This window comes from Anopheles stephensi, chromosome 2, assembly GCF_013141755.1.
Source record: "Anopheles stephensi strain Indian chromosome 2, UCI_ANSTEP_V1.0, whole genome shotgun sequence".
NCBI classification, from domain to species: Eukaryota; Metazoa; Arthropoda; class Insecta; order Diptera; family Culicidae; genus Anopheles; species Anopheles stephensi.
Window position 1 is genome coordinate 41,749,353 of NC_050202.1, and position 20,295 is coordinate 41,769,647.

Below are 20,295 nucleotides of genomic sequence, written 5' to 3' on the forward strand. Positions count from 1 at the left end.
TGCTTCGCTCGACGCTGAGAGACGTATCCTGCCGAGGTTTTCAAAAAGGGACGCAACAAGTCGTCGAGATGTTCAACGAGGAAAACGAGAATTTCGTCGCGAATCCCCCTTTTCGGATTAGTATTTAATTCGATAAAATGTAGACTCTATAGGATCAAACGGCCGATCGTGGAAACACCGAAATACCACAGGGCTAGGGATTTTTTTCTACAATTGGTGATCTCGAGAGGACTTCTGCCTCCTGGATGAAAGTTTCCCAACGATAAACCCTCCAGTTACAAAATAGAGTCTAGGTTTTACTCATTCGTTTCAACTGCATTCACTGCACTGCACTGTTTAGTCCCACTTTTCCCAGGAAAAAAACTCAAAAAACTCAACTCTTTGTGGGCTTGAGTCCGCTGTGTGTATTTAATTTTTTATGTTTCAGACCATCTAAACGTTATTTAAAAAATCGCAATCAAAAACGTCATTGAATCGAAAAAGCCTGCGTTGACCACATACGAGCGCTTTGCAGGTCAAAATTGAGCTTTGACACCTTTGGCTGGTGAACAATTGTTCTCTTTCGTTAAAAACATAGAAAAGAGAGAGAGAGAGAGAGAGAGAGAGAGAGAGAGAGGGGTTTATTAAACATGCAATACATTTAAACAAATTTAATAAGTAGTTTCTTCAGTTACCATACCCAACGGGCTATATTTTCTTTACTTATTTCCTTAAGTATTGTCATTCTGTTGTAGGTAAATTACAAAGCAATTAAAAAAAAAATACAATATCGTCTCGCTAGGCTTGCAGGTAAATAAAAACAACGCATCGTACTAAATCCATAATGAATCTTTACTAAGCTAAACTTCCAAAAAACGCAAAACCTGCAACCTTCAATTAAAATACCTTCAAACTATCAATCTAATCAATTATTCTATCGTCGTGCTTCCATTGTTCAACGAATCGGAATTTCTTCCAATAGGCGACAAATTGATATCCAGCAAACGAAAAAAAACGAAACAACACCAAAACAGAAAAGGTAAACTAACAGCGGAAAAAAAAAACAGAAAAAAGTTTTCGTTCGTGCTAAATCTGCCAAAACTCCCCGGAGAACGGGATCCGGCGGGAAAATGAAATCAACGTGAATTATTTCGCTTTCAGCGAGTGCAGCGTGCGCAAGGTACCGTATTTGCAATTGGAGCACAAGAGCAGCGAATCATCCGCCACTTCCCGCATATTGCTACCCATCTGGACGAGCAGCGCTGCAATCGTGTTAGCTCTGCTGCTGCTGCAACAGACGGATTGCACATAAAGTATGCAAACGTTCCACAACGGCGCGACGTCATTTGATAATGCAAAGCGCGATTGATCAACTTTTCTGCCGATGGGGAGGGTTATACTGCATAGTTTTATCTCTGCAACGGTGGCCTCTTTCGCTCGGTGCTCGGTTATACTTCATCCATCAACATTACCGGCTCGTCTCACGGGGCGCTAGGCACGGCTAACAACGATAATGAAATGGTGCGCTGAACCGTCACCAAACGCTTCCATCTTTGCGCTTGTCATTATTGATATTTATGTAGCTTCTATGGCGAACGGCTACTACACAAATTATCTCAACCATCGGCACAGTTGTTCGTCTCCTGCACGCTACGCTGTGGTTGTTTCTAGCTGTTTTATTTTCTTTTCAACAACAACAAAATACACACCTCCAGCGCTGTGGTCCTTTCGTCGATGGGTGGAGTCGCAAACCCGGCAAATAGTATTCTATATAGAGCCATTCCACACAGTAAAACGGTTATCTCGTTCTCGGCTACATTTTTGCAACAATTTGTTTGATCTAGCTGTTCCGCTGCTTATGGCGTGCCGTTTGCCGATAAGATAGCAGCACGCGGCATGCTAAATAAATACAACCATCAGCGGTTTAAGCCACCACATCAAAAGACGCGATATAAAACCGTAATACGAATAGTTGTACGAATCTTTTCAATGGTCTCATTGTGTATATGGAGATAAAAACGCGAGTTTGCTTGTTTCATCTTTTTTGGTTCTCCTAGGTTTTCTGTTCGTATAATAGACGATTCGCCCTCTACCTTCGCTATAACTGCCCCTTATTTCATGTCTTTAATTTTAAAATCTTGTCCTTTCATTTCCACTCACTTTTGGCTTTGGCTTAAGGTACGTATGTTTTTTTTTTTTGTTGTGTATGGTATATATTGGCTAAGCTAGTTGGAAGACTAAAAATCTTTGTGCCATCTACACCTACATCTGCTTACCCGCGACGTTAGCTTACTCTATTATCACACAGTTATCGCTGTGTTTGGTTGTACATGTTGCACCATTGCGTCAATACATGTGTAATTGAAATGTAAATGACAAAAAAAAAGTTCTTGACATAAATCAACGCGCACAAATAACGCACACACGTGAGCGTATCACTAAAAGTCAGACCTTATTATACTATTGTCTAAGTGTGGCCGGTGGTACCTCTCTTCGCCGGTGGTGTTTGTCGGTAAAGTGGCGCTCAATCTCGGCAAAGCTCTTGCCAAACGTTTCCGGCACGTAACAGTAGATGTACGCCACTCCAGCAAAACACGTGCCGGCGTACAGATAAAATATGCCGCGTATTGAAACCTGCTCCAGCAGATAAGGAAAGATCTTGACCACACCGAACATTAGCACGTACGCTACGGAGACGGTTAAGCCGCCAAGCTTTCCTTTAACCTAGAATGCGAGAACACACACAAACATGAGCGTCAGTAAACGATCAGAAAATCACGGCGAAGGTGTCCTTTACGACTACTCACATCTGTCGGCAGCAGTTCACCAATCATCGTCCAGGGCAGCACCAGATAACCGAGAGCGCTGAAGCACACGTACCCGAGCACGCATGCCAGCAAGATGTAACTGCCGAGCACTGCATTACCTAACCGAGTGTGCAATAAATCCAGGTACAGTCCGCCAACTATCATGCACACACCCATGGCCAGTCCCGAGATGCAAAGCAACGGACGGCGGCCATACTTTCTCGAGCAGCCTGACGTTATGATGGACATAATGAAACGTATCAGGCCCAACACTACCAGTGCGGTGTACTGATTGAACGTGGCTCCTTGCTGTTCGCCGTCCAGCGTCGCATCGTTGATCTCCTGGAACACATTCAGTGCGTAGAAGATGAGCACATACGCACCGGACAGCTGCTGGAACAGGAACACCAGCAGCAGGATGGTCATTGGTCGGTAAACGCGGGGCTGTAGAAACACCTTTAGCGACAGTGAGTTTATGGCACTCTTTCCTTTTCCGATCGCCGCGTGCGACTGGCGTGTCGGTGTGGTATTTGACACAATTTGTTGAAACTGTTCCTCTGCCAGCTGAAGCACAAGCAAACGCCGCTCATTAGAATGACAAAATAAATCGCGTAAAGCGGTGCCAAATTTACTTTCTTGTTACGGTACAGCCAGTAAAGAACGCTCCGGGCTTTGGTGGGGTCCTTCTTGGTGAATGTCACTAGCCAATGTGGAGATTCGGGTATTAACAGAATCAGCAGAAACGTTACAACAGAAAACCCCGCAAAAATGTAAGCTATCGCACGCCAGTCAAAGAATACCGCTAACAATAGATAAAATAAGAAAACAGTTACCTCATGCTTTTGACTCATCGAAAAAAACACCCAACGCCTTACCTAAAACGCAGGTAAGCAGTATGCCGAACGAAACAAACACACTGTTCGCACACAGCAGCATCGGGCGCAAGGATACGTGGGAAATTTCGCTCACGTAAACCAGTGCGACGGTGGTAAGTCCACCGGACGTTCCCAAGATGATGCGCGCCACATAGATCATACTGACGTTCGAAGCGCTGGCAATTAAAATCCAACCGAGCGTAAACGGAACACAGGTCGCGAGCGATATCTTTTTCCGCCCAAACTGATCCATCAGCTGGCCAACGACGAGCGATCCGAGCGGTAAGGCGATCGTCACCACCGACGCTATCCAGGACGCTTCATTGCGCCCAATCAGGATGGGACTGTCCGGTTCGGAAAGTTGCGGCAGAAGGATGGCCGAGTACGTCATGTTGATGCCCGCTTGGACGACGATCAAATTCACCAAGCATGTAGCAAGTACCTGTGAAGCAAAGCAAAGCATGAGCTTTCTTGTGGCTGAAATAGTCACAAAGGATACCTACCTGCTGATATGCATCCTTCCAGCCAACGCTCGCCAATGGTTTGTTCGGTTCGTTGCTAGCTGTCAATTTTTCTCTCGTCACTTCAACCGAAAGTGGTTGTGCTTCTAGATCGTGGTGATCTTCCTTCCGTTCCTCGTCATCGCCACCGTTGAGTATTTCGGGTATGCCGATCGTTTTTTCGATTCCATCCGTTCCGTTTTCAGTCGGAGCCATTCTGAAAGCGATCACGGACTGGTTGGAACTGCTAGAAGCGTATCATTGAACACCGTGTTAAGCAGAACTGCCACAAAAGGATGATGCTACTTCGCTAAAGATAGAGCTGCGTCCGGTGGTGATATGCAATGGTTCAGCGTCGCGGTACAATCAGAAGATAAATAACCCACTCTTGTTTCATGGAGATAAGGCCAGCTGTTTTCGTTTTGTACTGGCTGTGTATTTGCTCACGCTGTCAAGCGCTGGAAAGAGAAGTGCCCGTCTGTTAGAACTGGAATAGTTTTGTCTGGCACATAAGCGTTTATGACCGGTGGTTTCTGTTATTAAAGGATCAACGATAGCAGAGGCAACGATAAGGGAATAGAAAAGGAACGAAGAACGTCCGTCTAATCATCATATGTCTGTTCCGGTGCTAAATTGTTCATTAACTAATTAATTCATTGATAACAATCGCGATACATAAAAAAACTCCTTCTTCTACGAGTTTGACTTTTGTTGCATGAAGCTACCAATCATTAGCTTGATTAACTTATCAAGGTAAAGAAAAAAAAAAGAAAAAAAATATCTCGATGTACACCTAAACAGCAAATAGTAATGTTGGCGTTGTTTGGTATAGAACATAATATAAACAATAATTTATACAATGCTATCCATAACTTAGTCATAAAAGCCATAAAGGGCAGGCCAATATCTTTGGGTGGAATACCAAAGAAGTAAATCTACCAATGGTTTATCTTGAGAAATATGATTTCCACAATGTCATTATGTGAATTTTGCAATAACATAAAGGATTAATAAATAAAATGGAAAGTGTGTATTATATCTATCTATTCTTTACATACAACAAATTATTTTCGCTTCAAACGAATGTACCATCTCTCGAATTGTATTCCATTTGTTACTTAGTTCTAAGCAAAACGATCAGGATTTTTTTAAAAAGTTAGTTAGTCCATTTATGTAATGAAACCAACAATCAAGTTGGGCATTTAACTTTAAATAAAATTCCTATAAATTTAACCTTAAATGCAACTTCCCAGTTTCTGATTGGTGTTTGAAAAATATACTTTCGGCACGCTTTTGTCCCTTTCGTTGGGCCACCTGGGCTTATTTGCCCATTTTTGTGAGTTAACAGCAAGGTCCCGTGAACAGAATCCCAATTGTCTAGCCGACAGTTTGGGAAAAAATGGCCCACATGGTCGAGGTCAACTTCATGGTGTCTTCTGCAGTTTCGTCCGAGTTGCGATAGTTAAGCTGAATTGAATATGAAGCATTTCGCGATCAAATTTCACACGGTTTGCAATCGCTTCAACAACCTGCAGCAATAATTGGCATCTATGCCTCGCATTGTAGTAGCATCATTGCAAAAGAATTGCTCTTGAATGAATGAACCGAACCAAACTGTCTTCATGCGCTGTATTGATTTGACCTCTAAAATTAATGGTTTGTTGAAGAGTTCGGAAATAAGGGCCACAAGTCCACAAATTCTAGGTAACGAAAGTAAAATACAATAATTCAGTCCTGCACAAACTAATCACTAGCTGTCTTGGCCACTCCGTTTCGCGCCTATCTTATTCCGCACATACTAATCAAAACCGCGCCGCGATTCAGCGCCGCACAAAGTACGTGCTCTGCGAATGATTTTGATAATAATTATTGTCATAATATTGGTCGTTCGTTCACCAACTGGCCGCTCTTTTCTCACAGGGGACAGCTCAGTGGTAATTATACGCGGTGTAGTTCTGTTTATAAATTCCTACTATTTAAACCACACACACACACATATATACACAAACTTATACAGACACCGTTACGCACTAGACTCAAATATACGGAAAGCAACAAACGTTGCTGCTACTGTTGCTGCTGCTGCTGCTGCTGGCGGAACGGCAACGAAAGTGAAACGTAAACAAACCACAACTGCCTTCATTTTTGTTTTGATCGAAGCCGTATACGCACATCGAAGCGTTTTAGTTTTAGTGAACAGCTGATTCCAACATTACAGAAAATTGAGAGAGCACCGTCGAAGAGAGGCTACGGTGCATAAGCAAACACCGTAGGTGAGCGGTTTTTGGTGATGTTTCGACAAAGCAACGGAGCAGAAGGCACAGCAGCACCCTGGAGTTACATAGCAACCAAGGACAAAGAGCATTCGGAGGGTGCGTACAGATGTTCAGAACATTCATTGTTGAACGACCTTTACGCACATGCGGGTTAACGGCATAACAAACCACAGCACGTTTCTGTTGTTTTGTTCGCCACACTGCCACACGATAGCAAAAACGACGTTCGGAATAGTCTTGCGCGAGGTCAACAAACTTTCAAATTCGATTAGATATGGAAGGTTCAAGCAAATACGCAATGGTGCAACTGCATCACACTCGCACAAATATGTAAGACCACATAAAACTAGTTCACTGACACGTTGCATTGCACCGCAACACACATACGACTGCTGATATGAGATAAAGATGGGTGATGGATGGACTGTGAGCGGCTCGCGCTAGGAAGATGTATCACCGTCTCACCTGCTCGATGAAACACTCGGTAAAATCACTTACCGAAACGCAATGCACGGGCGGATGCCTATCTAAACAGTCGCACACTATCACAGCACATGGTTCACCTGGCATCCATCATGCGTCTCCATCGACATCTGTAGCTCACTTCTACGCACAGTTCTCGATGGTATGCAGCAAATCACTTCGAACACTACCCGACCAGATAAACTATACTGAAACAACCAACACTTATTGTTAAGCTCTGTCCACTCTGCTGCACACTCTTGCGAGCAGCGCCCGGTACCCGTTCTTGTGGTGCATCAGCGAAAAATGACACCCCCTTCTCGCGAACAGAAAAATTAGAACGTAAACACGGGGTTTGACGACGGAATACGAACAGTGACAGCACACGACACGAGGCGTGTCGTTAAATTGAGCCCATGCCGTGTGCGGCTACCGCGTTCATCGCAGTTACTGATATCGTAGCGTATAAACTACTGCAATAGCAGTAGCCAAATCAGGTTGTATTTTTTTTTTCTTTTAAATTGTACGTGTCTGTTACAACCAACATGTTAAGGCCCAAGCCACTGTTGAGGCGTGGAAATTACTTATTTTAGCTTAAATCATTTTGTGCTTACTTCAATCACACCCATGCTGAAATATTACATGAAATCGAGTGAAATATTACATGAATTTTACAAGCGACGAATTGTTATTTGGGTCGATATCATCCTCTTACATGTATTCGTTCACTTGTATAAATTTCTCGTATTTGTACATGTATTGCAACTGTGTAGTGGTAGTTGTATTACACACACTCTCACACATATTGCGAATGGATTTGCATTCATTGCATTTTCTTTGCAGCTCGTGTAATTTTTCTTCGACTACACCCTGTGTTGACGGTTGAAATATTTCAACCTTGAAACCAGAATTGAAACTTTGCAGAGCCTAATTCAAATTATGTTAACAGAACATCATAAAGCACTAAATTTACCATTAACAGACAGTTTATACGAAATAAAATACATGTACTTTGAATAATGTAAGTAAACAGTATAAAAAAGTACAATAACTTACGGATAGAAAATCGACTTATTTAAGATGGAAATGATAATAGCATCTTATAGAATTCAATTATGCTCAAATCTAATAACCAAAAAAGCGCTCTATCAGCTATAAGTCGCGATAACGTAATGGTCTCCGTTGCAGTCAGTTGGCCGTCTCGCCAATAAGTGACACATCCATAGTCAGAAAGATTTTTTCCAAATACTTTGTCATCCGCTCAATCTGAGTGATTGTCTAATGGATGGCACCATCTCAGAAATGGACAACGAGCCTCGTAGCCATAACATTGTCCATCTTGTCTCGGATACTCTTCACCGATTTGAACGGATGCCCTGACCCCTGGATCAAAGTGTCACAACGATAAAGCTAGCCAGTCGATAAAGCCTTGGTTGCTCAAACAATGATAAGATATTGATAAATTGGAAGCCGGTAATAACCGGTGGTCAGGGTGGCCTCAATATTTTCCACCGTTTTGCGTAGGGATGCGAACCATCCTTCAACGAGAACGAGTTCCTCGACTGTTTTGGCCGTAATCGCCCCAAATCACTATGATAACGTTGTAATATTTTGTGCATAAAATACATTAAACAAAAGACGATGAACTGCTGGAGAGTTCGTCTGGTCATTATGAATTCAAAAGCATTATGCACTTTGCGGCATCGGGTACAACAACCATCGTTTGCCTATCGGAAACAAGATAAACGTGACGCTCAAACACAATATTATCTTATCTCCATAAAACGCACCTATCTGGCGACTAATGATCAGGCATCGAATAGATGATCGTTGGACTGAATAAAAATCACGTAACCGGAAATCATTGTCATGCGTCTTTTTGCACAGATTTTTGCACAGTCCACCGATGTGATTTAGCGGCAAAAGCATGTACTTTATCGCTTGGCAAATGAATTCCTTCCATCACTTAATTTCAATACGATAGATGGATACGCCATATGCTATCTTATTTTACTGTTGTGATATTGATGACAAACATACTAGCGCGGGACTAATTTATCTTTCTTTTAGAATCAACCTTTTTTTTTTGTTGTATACGCATATTGTAAATATTAGTGCTTTCCGTCTACTAGCTGCTCTTGGAGCAAAAATCACATTATCTTTCCAAGAGGTGTTGCGGTCGTTTGCTTTACGATAAGAGAATGATGTTAAGGTTGCTGCAGTGTTTTGAGATGCTAGCGTCTAGCACATGGTACAACATTCTATACCTCTCTTATCTCTTCAATCTCGATGTCGATCTATCAACTTCTTTGAAATTATCTTGCACACATTGAATCCTGGTTGTAACTAGAGTAGCACATTAGCATTGAACAACAATCGACCGTTCTTTACGGTGCAGCGGGAAGAGTGTGGAACGCACGCAGCTGTAGCTGTATAATAGTAGTAGTCGTACTCATGATTGTCCACCCGTGTGTATGGCGCTTTTTGGCGATAAGCTCTAACAATTTGTACCATTGACCATTGAAACATATCCTGACCGAGCTAGCCGAGCAAAACTTTACGCATCATGCTACTGCTTGGCTCGCTGCCCGGATCCGATGAGCTAGTATCTGCAACGCATCTTGAATAGTATTGAAAAAAAAATTTTTAATAAAAAAAAATCGTTATCCCACAAACGAACGCACGAAGGCGGATACTTACTTTGAGGAGCATAAATACTGCAACAAAGGAATACGGTATTTGCCACAGAAATCAACAAACTTGATATGTTCTACGCGGTTGTCGAAAAATACTCCTAAAACAAAGGCACAGAAATGGAAAAAAGAGTTAAAATCCAAAACCAAATCAAATCATTTTCATCGCGATGCTCACCTTTGCAATTTGGATTGACGCAACAGTTCGCTGTGTGGAGGTACTCGATCAAGGTGCGCGGCAAATCTTCCGCGCCATAACGAATGGCACAGGTTTTCACAGTACGTCCTGCGAGCTCCAGCAAGCTTGGCGGATTCAATGTCATATCCTTCACGAAGCGCACAACCAACGGGTTATCACGCAGACTCAGCTGTGGATTGAAGAAGAAAGTAAAGTCGTTTTAGACACAATACATCTAACTGCCTGTTTCACGTAACTGCGTCGTGATGGCTTCTCACCATAACCTTTCCTACAAATACACAATTTAAAGTGTTTTATTCACTGAAAAAATGCATGTCATGTTAAAGTGCAAACTACACGGCGCTAGCTAATCGACGCTGCATCATCGACGATCAGTGTTATCAGTCGTGTGCTGCTCTTTGTCAACGTGAACCCTTTGCTTAACACCACCATCACCTCTCACTATTAATCAAGATCAAACTAAATTGTTTCACCGAGTGACGTACGCCACTCAGTACTAGATTCAGTTTTTACGTTGTGGTTTTCTCCGGTATAGGTTCAAAGTATGGCACGAAGTAAATAACAATACGGAAGTCTTAAACTTGAACCGTAGTAATTAGATGCTCCTGCCATCTACATTTTTTTAATCTTCTTGTTTCAACGATTTTGTATAATTCACACAATAATTTGTATCCCATCCAAACATCCTACTTCCCGCCGAAACAAATCGTTCCGCGAAAGCTTGTAAACAGAACAGGCACTGGGTATCGTGCTTAAGCCGTCCTGAGACCGTTAGATTACAACAATCTAAAGTGGTCCTTGTGTGACAACAAACTTATACCATCTACAATCTCACTTCAAACAAACCCGCTCCATTAAGGATTAGAGCGGACAGCAAGAAATCGGCTTTATCGGATTTTCTGGTCAGTTTGTTAATCATCGCTACGTAAGAAGCTGTAATGAGGTCAAAACGCCACACACTCCATACACAGTCCTGGAACAGGAAACGTACCTCGGTTAAGTTTCGCAACGTGATAATCTCCCGCGGCAGATGTCGTAAACGATTTTTGTGCAATAGTAGCGACTTCAGATTGACCAGTCGCGCTATGGATGCGGGCAGCATCTCCAACAGATTATCACAGAGAACGAGGGCATGCAGATGGTTGAGCAAACCGACGGTCTCCGGGATTTCGGAAATAAGGTTTCCGCCGAGCGACAGCAGCTGCAGGCTAAAAATGAACAGTAAAGTATGTGTTAGAAACATTGCAAATTTAATTAACTTTCAACCCCTAAAGGCATTATTTTTCTCCCTTACATAAACATATGTTAATCCTACGTTGCTCTTATATTCTCCTATATTACTATATCTCCCACCACCTAGTGAGGACAGACTACCCAACTAAGCGATATCAATAAATCTAGTAAGCCAGAAATAGCAGGCATGACCTAAGATGTCGTTAGGCCAAGAAACAAAAAGATTACTATATCTCAACAATAAGCATCTTTCGCCTGAGGTTAACTTTAAAAAGGTTTAATAAATTTGGAAACTATGTGGCATTTTTGGGGCTATGTGGCAAATAATGATTTAAATAACATCGAATTTGTGAGATGTTCGCAGGCAGCCAAACAAAACCATCATGATCCTAGCCATAGGAAGCTATTGAACTGCAAAGAAAGATAATGACACTATCTCGAAGCATTTGAGCAATTGCTATCTCCCACGCAGAGGTAGTGGCAAGATAAACGAGCTGTCCCTCCTTCGCAACTGTTTCTAATGTCGTGCGAAACGCAAACGCAGGACCATTATGTGCGTTGTTATCGCGAGGCTACGATCGCGTAGCCTTCTCCGTCAGGTCAGCTGTTTCTAGAAATTGGAAAAGAACACTGTACCCAGTGCGAATATTGTCGAACAAACTACGTCATACAAGTGCCCTAATCGCCTGGCGTCCCTGTTTGCTAATTATTCCCTTTTACTTGCCCTACGAGCAACTTGTTTACATCCGAGGAAAGATGAAAGTCATTGTTTATGATTGTACAATGTACAGACCGGTCCCCTAGGTCCCCAGACCCATTGCTACTTACTTTTGCAGCTTCCATATATCCTTCGAAACGTTCGTGATTTGATTTCCGCCCAGGTAAAGATATTTCAGCGACCGCAGCTCAATCACCTGCTCGGGAAAGTGGGCAAAACGGTTGCCGCTTAAATTGAGCTCCTTCAGGCCGCTGCCCGCCGCCGCTAGCAAAGACTTTGGCAGTGACTTATCCGTCAGCAGATTGTTCTTTACGATCAGTGTCGTCAGCTGGCATTGCGTGATCACGTCAGGCAGCTCTTCCAGTCGATTGTTGCTCAGATCCAGCACCTTCAGGTTGGTAAAGTCGGCAAGCGACAGCGGCACTCTTATCAGCTTATTGTGATTGAGCAGCACCGTTTCGATATCTTCGGCCAGCTTCTTTGACTTTGAAACGCGCAGCAGATCGTCATCTAGATGCCGCTTGTTCGAGTGGCCCAGATCGACCGTTTTCTGTTCGCGCGAGTCACTATCGCAGCTGTCCGAGGTGTAGACGACATCCATTTTGTGCAAGGGTTGTAGCGTGACTTTCGTGGGGCAGCGCAACCAATACCGAACCGATGTGCCGGAGTCCGTATTATCTATCACCGTCGGACCAACTACGGACTGGAGCACGTCGCCTGCGTTCCTGACCGATCGATCGGTCGGGGCATCGAAAGATAACCGGAAAGGAATGGATGAGCTGCACTAGTCGTGCTGGCGGCTGCAAAAAAGAATGAGAGAGATACGTTTTTGAAGACGTAGAACATGTATAAATACGCCGGTCATATAAGCGGAAGCACACTGTACGATCGCCAAACAAACATCGTCACTATAGTAGAGACAACAACACAAACAGATCAACCGAAAGGCTAAAAACCTAGGATGAAAATAGAACAACCGATAAATAAAAATTGCACACATTCACACACGTTCTCACCCGGGGTGCCACATACAAACACACAACATATGGTGAGGTATCAACGATCAACTTAGAAATAGTAAAACCACTCAGTGAAAAGGGAAAGAAAATTTGCTCCACACTACACTACAAACGGGCAAACGGGAAGATGGATTTGTCAAACGACAATTGGAGACAAGCTCGGCTTGCTTTGTTGCTAACTTACTGGCAACCGTTTTGTTCTCACTGGGAGCGACGCGTCTCGCAGCACTACACAACACCAAACGAACGAATCTTTGCTCGCACGCACGCACGCATGCGATTCTCTTCGCGCAACAGCGTAAAGTGTTTGCGCGATAACAACCCAGCGGCAACCACAACAACAACTGTCCGCCGCGTCGTGTTACCGTCGAGGGACCAAATCAATGGTTTCGGGTTGGCCGACGAATGGTCCGTTTTATATAGGCTACACGGACTTACTGGGACCATCTCTTTCAAGGCCGGGAACGGCTGCGGACGGGTAGTGGGGGGGGGGCTGAGACGATGGATGGGAGTAGATTTTGCGATGATAAACGCGAGAAATTCAACCCAACACCACCAACACCACCCTGACTGCCTGCATTTGCTATATTACCTTCTTTTTTCCTGCTGATCTTTGAGTGGACACTTGTTCGAAACTCGCACGTAGGGAATCGGCTTTCGCGGAGCAACCTTTTGCTAGTGTGCGTGGTCGTCGTTGTCGTCGCCTGTTATCAGTCAGCACAAGTTGCCCGTTGCCCTCGCTCGATGGTGGTTGGTTGGCTGTACGGCGGCACCACGGCACACTGCGTTGGACATTCGGTAGCCCGCGAACAACAGAACAACACTCTGTCGTGTGCCAAACGAGATGAAACTCTCCACCGGCAGTAGTAGTAGTAGTAGCAGTACTACGGCAAAAAGAAACACTCGGCCCCCAGGCAAGCTTACTACCTCCGGAGAACGTCGCAATACGGCATACCGAATCTCCCCAACGACCGTCTAACAGTTCGGACGACTTCCAACTGATGGTAACGCTGTGCGAATGTATTATATTAGACCGCCACACTAAACTACGCGCACATACGCATTTACGCGGCGTTTGGGGCCTGCCGGACTCCCAAGGAAAGAGATTGGAACCTCCGCTTATCGCGACCCTTCCCTGTAAAGCGCTGGTTAGGTGGGAATGGGCGGAACGAAACGCTTGATAACCGTTGGCAGTATACACCAACACCAGAGCACACTCGCTGGAAGAACCTAGAGATTCCGCATACTACGATCTGCCATTTCGAAGCACTCTTTAAGTGACTAAAATAACATCCAAATCTTCCCGTCCGATGAGCCGTACACACACAATTGTACGATGACATCAATTGTCTTAATCGGAATAAATTAATGCCCGTCCAGAAACCGCGCTCGCTGGCCGGGACTGGACAATGCAATTGACTACCATACTGCCATTTGAAATCGAAAGTGAATTATTGAATCATTCGTTTCCATAGGAATGGCAGCAGAATGATGGCAGCTGAATGAAAACAGAAGAGAAAAGATCGCGAGGTCTTGACCTGCCTTAGCTAGTTTACTTGATTTGATTATTCCCGAAGCTAAATAGTAAGTACAGGGAAACGACTATTCGAATGGGATTCGATACCCGCTCCTGCCATGTCAATGATCAGCGCTGCTACCCCATCTCCGCTACCGAACCGTTCGTGCAGAGAAAATAGGATACAAAACAATGATATACAGAGTGCAGTTAAGGCAAACAGAAAGTGAATAAACTAATGTGTGGGTAAGAGAATTTTGTAAAATAGAAAGGTAAACCAATTAACAGGTGATGAAGCTAGCAAATAGATATCCATACTACCACTCTCTCACCTCTGATTGGTTCAATGTGTTGGCAGATTCGCTCTTCCCAATCGTACACTTGTTTGTAGATACTTAAATGTCCTCAAACGTTATCGCAGATTGCTCAAAATACTAAGCGTTTGTTTTTGCACCTCCCGATCCAAAAAAAATACACAGCATTCGATATAAATAAATAAATACGCAATTTGTTCTACGCCTACGATTTTTCCTCGCGAGATCATCGTTTACAGCGCACAATACGATTGTGCCGAATCCGCCTCCCGGTTTTCCTCTCCACAGAGTTGTTTCAGGGATTTTCCTTTCAGACGAATGTACTCCTGGTACCATTTGTTAATTTTCGGCGCTTGCCGTTCCTCAAAGTAGCTGATGGCGTCGTGGACGAAAATGTCGTTCTCCAACCGCTCCGTACCGTTGGCAAGAGCGGCACGCGACAGATCATCCGCAATCGTGTTTCCGGTTACCTCGACGTGCCCCGGTATCCACTGGATGTTAACTTGAAATGTACGCGCCAGCTCCAGGATTTCGTTGGCCACCGCATTTCGATAGCGGGATTGGCGATTTTTCTTCAAAAACGTACACGCCGCTTGGCTGTCTGTTAGCAACACTGCTCGATGGATGCTGCGGTCGGCAATGTGTTGCATGGCTACCTTGATCGCTAGTGTTTCCGCCGTCATGATGCTGGTGTCGAGCTTCAGCTGAACGGCAATCCGTACGTCGTTCGTTTCGTCGTACACACCGATGCCACACTGGCCATCCGGAGACTTTGAAGCATCCGTGTAGATGTGCACCCAGCCACAGTACTCGCTTTCCAGCACATACTCGGTCAGGCGGCGCAAGGTTTCTGGTCGCAAGTTACACTTGCCAACCTGTAGCTGTTCGAGCGTCGGATTCACCCGCACATCGGTCAGGAGTTCGGCGGTACGTACGTGTTTCGCGATCGCCTCGAAGATGTAACGATTCTCAAGAAATATACGCTGCACGAATGACAATGGCCGTCCGTTATCCATTGCTTCAAGATCACGTAGCTCACTGTAGGTACGGTTATTACTCCGGCAGTGTTGAGCGATTTCACGAGCGGCAATCATTTCGCGGACCAGCTCAAGCTGTTCCCGTTTTGCCAGACGCTGACGATGCTTCCGGTATTCTAGAAGGAGTGCATTACGGCACTTGTTCCAGCCATCGGAGTCACTATGCAATTCCCGAGCCACTAGCCGATTTGCCAACGTTGGTGCCAAACTGTGCGAACTGCTGCTGTTGCAGCATTCTTTCAACTGATTCAGAAACTTTCTGTACAACGTAACCCACAACTCGTATCGAGCATACATTTTATATCACAAGTAATTATCACCAAAATAAACAACCGAAGCTGCACAGCTGATGTTCAAATTTTGTTTCCCAAAAAAGAACCACAAGCTTCTGCCAGGGGCCTACTACGCATCAACACAATTGTTTGCAGCACAAAGTCACGCAGTTCGACGAAAACTATTCACAACACACAAACGCAAACAGCACCGGTTATATTACCTTTCCTTGTGTAGTTATACTCAACGGCACACGCACGACCGCACAGGATGTGAAACACAATTGATTAAAACAATAGAGCAACGTAGATGCGCACCAGCATCTCGATAGGTTGCGATTATTGTGCCGGAGATACGAAAAGAGGCTGCGATTTCGTACCTCGCTGCATCCTTCCTCGTCATCTGACACACGATCAAAACAACATCAGCTGTCATCGAGCAGTTGGCTCACGGAGCTGCGATGGTGGCGCAAATCCTGCTCCTCATTTTGACCAACGCGCAGTTCCTGCGTATCGAATTCGAATAAATGTTTGGTTTTTAGAGCGATCATCGCCATTAATAGTTTGTTGTTTTCAGAAAAGTAGTACCAAAACACAGAAAGTTGTGGAAAAAATTCCATCTTATCTCCCCCCCCCCCCTTTCTGATCACAAACGTCAGACCAACAAAGCAGCACTGTAAAACTGTCAAACAAGATGTCAAAGCGCAGCGATACGTACAGCCTGCTGTTTTGGGAAACCGGAATCAAGACGCCGCCGATACATTTTTCCGTTTTCTGTAAAATCCATTGCGATCAAAATCACAAAATCACACCATCGATACAAAATGGTCCAGTCCAACGGTGCCGAATTGACGGAACACGAGGCCGAGCTGTACGATCGTCAGATTCGTCTGTGGGGGTTGGATTCTCAGAAGCGGTAACTATTGAACTCTCTATCCTGAATCACCCATCCCGGTCTACATTGATTCTGTTTTTGTCTTCCCCCTTTCCCCATCCTTACAGCCTCCGTTCGGCCCGCATTCTGATATCAGGAGTAAATGGCCTCGGTGCGGAAATAGCCAAAAACATCATTTTGGCCGGAGTCAAATCTGTCACACTGCTGGATGATCGGAAAGTTACGGAGGAAGATTTCTGCTCCCAGTTTCTCGCGCCGCAATCATCCGCCGGCAGCAACCGAGCCGAAGCATCGCTTACCCGTGCGCAGAACCTAAATCCGATGGTAGAACTGAAAGCCGACACCGAATCGCTCGACACGAAGGAGGACGCATACTTTATGAACTTCGATGTGGTTTGTCTCATCGGTGCGTCAACGGCTCAGCATCTACGGGTGAATGCCATATGCCGGGAGGCGAATGTGAAATTTTTCGCCACTGACGTTTGGGGAATGTATGGCTTCAGTTTTGCCGATCTGCAGAAGCACGAGTTCGCGGAGGATGTCGCAAAGTATGTGGTTGTGTCGAAACCGAACGAAAAACCTAAATCCGAAACCGTGAACACTACGGTCAAGTGTACGGTAGAGTACCCATCCTACCAGTCTCTGGTGGATTTTGATTTCCGCGACGCATCGTACGCGCGACGCCTGAAAAGGAACGGACCGGCACTCCCTGTACAGCGAGTGCTGCAAAAGTTCCGCGACCAAGAGCAACGTGATCCGGCCTATGGCAAGCGTGAGGAGGATTTGAAGAAACTGCTACAACTGCGGGACGAGCTAGCACCAGAGTTGATCACGGACCAATCGTTCGATCACGTGTTTGCGCAGATTTCACCCGTGGCCGCCATTGTCGGAGGTGCTGTGGCGCACGAAATCATCAAGGTAGTATCGCAAAAGGAAAGACCGCACCGTAACATGTTTCTGTTCGATCCGGAAAGTTGCTGTGGATTCGTGGATCTGATCGGGGCAGAGAAGTAATAGTTTACAGTTCAACACAGTAAGCTAGCTCCCGATGGTGGTGCCCATTATTTTATTTTCTCCTTGCGTACAATACATATTAATGTGCTACTTCACAATAAAATATCCTTTCGATCGTCGTAAGCTAAACTATCTTCAAAGAAATGTTAAAAATGTTGCTCCAAAACGGGATAATCCTTCAAAACGGTATGTTTCACTATTTTTCCCACTATAGAATCATACATCCGTGGAGCTAAACCTTTCGGTTCGCTCACTTTTATGCGAATGTCTGTCTCGGCAAGAAGAGTTCCGCAATGGACATCGTTGGCGTACACCAACGATTTCCCCAGCTTGTCATGACAAAGCCGTTCACACTCTAGCAGCTTTCTGTCGTTCGTGGTAACCTCCTTGAGAGCGAGAATTAGTTCGCCTTCATTAAAATCATCCTCATCCAGTACACATCTTATCTGATCAATTATTGCCCCTGCATCCTGACTTGCTGCCTTTTTATCCACCGCTCTAATACACCTTACCATACGTGCAAATTCGGCCGGATTCAACGATGCCTTATGGTCGGTTCCTTTCCACTCTTTGTCCAACGTAAAGTGCCGTTCGACTATCCGTGCTCCCAACACTACGCTCGCCACAGACAGCTGTATGCCCAGCTCATGGCCCGAATAGCCTACGGTAAGGTCAGGAAAATGACTCCGAAATAGAGGAATCATCTGCAACATACTATCTTCTGCCGGCGTCGGATAGGACGATACACAGTGAAGCAATGCCACGTCTTTGCGATGACGGAACATGCTGTGAATGGTGCGCAGGTGATTCCAGTCCTGCATCCCGGTAGAAACTATCAGCGGAGTAGATCGGTTGGCAGCGTAACGCAACAGCGGAACGTTATCCGCATCACCTGAACCGATCTTAATAAACGGGACAGCCAGCTGCTCTTCCAGCTCTCGGTACGAGGCTCCGTCCATTGCGGACGCAGTAAATACGATATCATTCTCATTGGCAAACGCTTGCAGCTCACGGTACTGATCGATCGAAAACTCAAGCCACTCCTTATGTTCTCCGTACGTGCTGCCCCAAGAGTTGGGTCCGGTGTAAGGGCGTGCCAAGGCAGGGGCGGTAAACTTTTCGGTCAAATTCGATCGCTGGAACTTTACACAATCAGCGCCACATTCCTAAAAAGCATGAGCCAAGTAGATCAATTACTCACCAATCCAAACCCAACTATACCTCGTACCTTGGCCGCTTTTATCATTTGCTTCGCTGTAGGTAGTGATCCTTGATGGTTCTGGCCAATTTCGGCGACTATGAACGTTTTGCCCGGCTCATTGTTCCACAATGCCATGCTTTTTTGGTTCAAATTGACTTGCGTAAGCTTTTCACACGCGGTTTGCACAAACGAAAATAATTTATATACAAAAACTGCCGCTACCCTAAAGTGTGTTAAGCAGATACAGCTACAGCCGCCCTATCTCGGTCCAACACTCAGTTAGATAAAGTTGAAACGAGAAGAGACATATGACACGTATTCCTTCATTCTCCCTTTCGCGTGCATACGCTCCAGCATCACAGTTTTGGGTTGTTGCCATCCGCCTTGCCAATCAGTACAAATAAAGGCCGTAAACTGTCACGAGGCAAAACATCGTCGAGTTCTTAAATTCGGCCGTCGCATAGTTATCACACTCCGTATCCCAACGGCATCGGGCCACACATTTGCAACCCGCGCCGAGCTGCTGACCGATCCACACCTGCACCACATGCTTGTAATGATGCATTTCCAGATCCTTTACCTGCAAACTTATTTCGTCCGCCATTGATTTGGTCCAGCGGGATGCATCTGCTGCCGAATAAGTTTGACCTAGGGGCCGGTATCGAGAAAACGCGTAGCTTTTAAGTAGCGACTTCCAAACAAAGCAGGCACAGTGTGTCGTGTAAAATATATCTTACCGGTTAGCGTTTCCGTCAGCACGTTGTTGATAATTTCGCGTATCTTTTCCGATTTAAAGGTTTCGCTTAGCTCCGGTCGCATCTGATACCCGGCCGGTGAAGGGGGAATATGTCCGGTTTCGGTTTCGTTCAACGGCATTTTTACACAGCAGCTTTCTTTCTTCACGGCGAACGAAAGGGAATGGTGCGAAAACCGGCACGTACGCTGCCGTCTTCGGGAAAAATGGAAAACCCTTTGCCGATTTGTTTTGGTTTCCACAGCAACGATTTATGTTGTGTTGGTGGTGATTTGTTAGAAAGACAGGCCGCTCTCAATATACGCAGTAGTGCCACCCATAGAATTGTTTAACGTTCTTTTCGATGCTTTCCGATGTATTACTAAACCCAGAATCGTTAAAATAATCGTTCATTTAAGTAAGTTACTGTTTTAAGCTAAATGAAAATTGGTTTGATATCGGTTTTCAGCCCTCTCTTGCACAAAAACAACGCCGCCTGAGCTCTCAACGACATAATGACATTTCTCGAGCAGATCCATAACCAATCACCTG

The 20,295-nt window shown here is 44.9% G+C and overlaps 5 protein-coding genes across 12 annotated transcripts; 1 reads left to right on the forward strand and 4 right to left on the reverse strand.

Moving 5' to 3' along the window:
* Positions 1-601: 601 nt before the first annotated feature.
* Positions 602-7,340, reverse strand: LOC118508540 (facilitated trehalose transporter Tret1-like). 2 transcript variants are annotated; one of them, XM_036048420.1, is made up of 6 exons: positions 6,936-7,340; positions 4,165-4,619; positions 3,662-4,103; positions 3,419-3,588; positions 2,787-3,350; positions 602-2,703 (listed from the first exon to the last, which is right to left on the reverse strand). In XM_036048420.1, exons 2-6 carry the CDS (start codon positions 4,375-4,377, stop codon positions 2,440-2,442), a joined length of 1,653 nt encoding a protein of 550 aa, XP_035904313.1. In that variant the 5' UTR covers positions 4,378-4,619; positions 6,936-7,340; the 3' UTR covers positions 602-2,439. The 2 variants fall into 2 exon arrangements, with proteins under 2 accessions (XP_035904313.1, XP_035904314.1); XM_036048421.1 differs by having other exon boundaries at positions 6,903-7,265.
* Positions 7,341-8,953: 1,613 nt separating this feature from the next.
* Positions 8,954-16,479, reverse strand: LOC118508545 (leucine-rich repeat-containing protein 58). Of its 7 annotated transcripts, none has more exons than XM_036048429.1 (7): positions 16,125-16,304; positions 13,354-13,771; positions 11,853-12,542; positions 10,783-10,999; positions 9,771-9,960; positions 9,600-9,693; positions 8,954-9,519 (listed from the first exon to the last, which is right to left on the reverse strand). In XM_036048429.1, exons 3-7 carry the CDS (start codon positions 12,341-12,343, stop codon positions 9,441-9,443), a joined length of 1,071 nt encoding a protein of 356 aa, XP_035904322.1. In that variant the 5' UTR covers positions 12,344-12,542; positions 13,354-13,771; positions 16,125-16,304; the 3' UTR covers positions 8,954-9,440. The 7 variants fall into 7 exon arrangements, 6 of the variants coding, with proteins under 6 accessions (XP_035904322.1, XP_035904323.1, XP_035904321.1 ...); XM_036048430.1 differs by having other exon boundaries at positions 13,354-13,906; XM_036048428.1 differs by lacking the exon at positions 13,354-13,771 and having other exon boundaries at positions 16,125-16,310.
* A 113-nt stretch (positions 16,480-16,592) lies between these two features.
* On the forward strand, positions 16,593-17,949 carry LOC118508546 (SUMO-activating enzyme subunit 1). The gene is made up of 2 exons (XM_036048435.1): positions 16,593-16,816; positions 16,903-17,949. Exons 1-2 carry the CDS (start codon positions 16,725-16,727, stop codon positions 17,807-17,809), a joined length of 999 nt encoding a protein of 332 aa, XP_035904328.1. The 5' UTR covers positions 16,593-16,724; the 3' UTR covers positions 17,810-17,949.
* On the reverse strand, positions 17,813-20,249 carry LOC118508544 (sialic acid synthase). The gene is made up of 3 exons (XM_036048427.1): positions 19,748-20,249; positions 19,038-19,658; positions 17,813-18,975 (listed from the first exon to the last, which is right to left on the reverse strand). The coding sequence occupies exons 2-3, from the start codon at positions 19,143-19,145 to the stop codon at positions 17,956-17,958; spliced, it is 1,128 nt and encodes a 375-aa protein (XP_035904320.1). The 5' UTR covers positions 19,146-19,658; positions 19,748-20,249; the 3' UTR covers positions 17,813-17,955.
* On the reverse strand, positions 19,402-19,886 carry LOC118502367 (tctex1 domain-containing protein 2-like). The gene is made up of 2 exons (XM_036034586.1): positions 19,748-19,886; positions 19,402-19,658 (listed from the first exon to the last, which is right to left on the reverse strand). Exons 1-2 carry the CDS (start codon positions 19,884-19,886, stop codon positions 19,402-19,404), a joined length of 396 nt encoding a protein of 131 aa, XP_035890479.1.
* Positions 20,250-20,295: the final 46 nt, after the last annotated feature.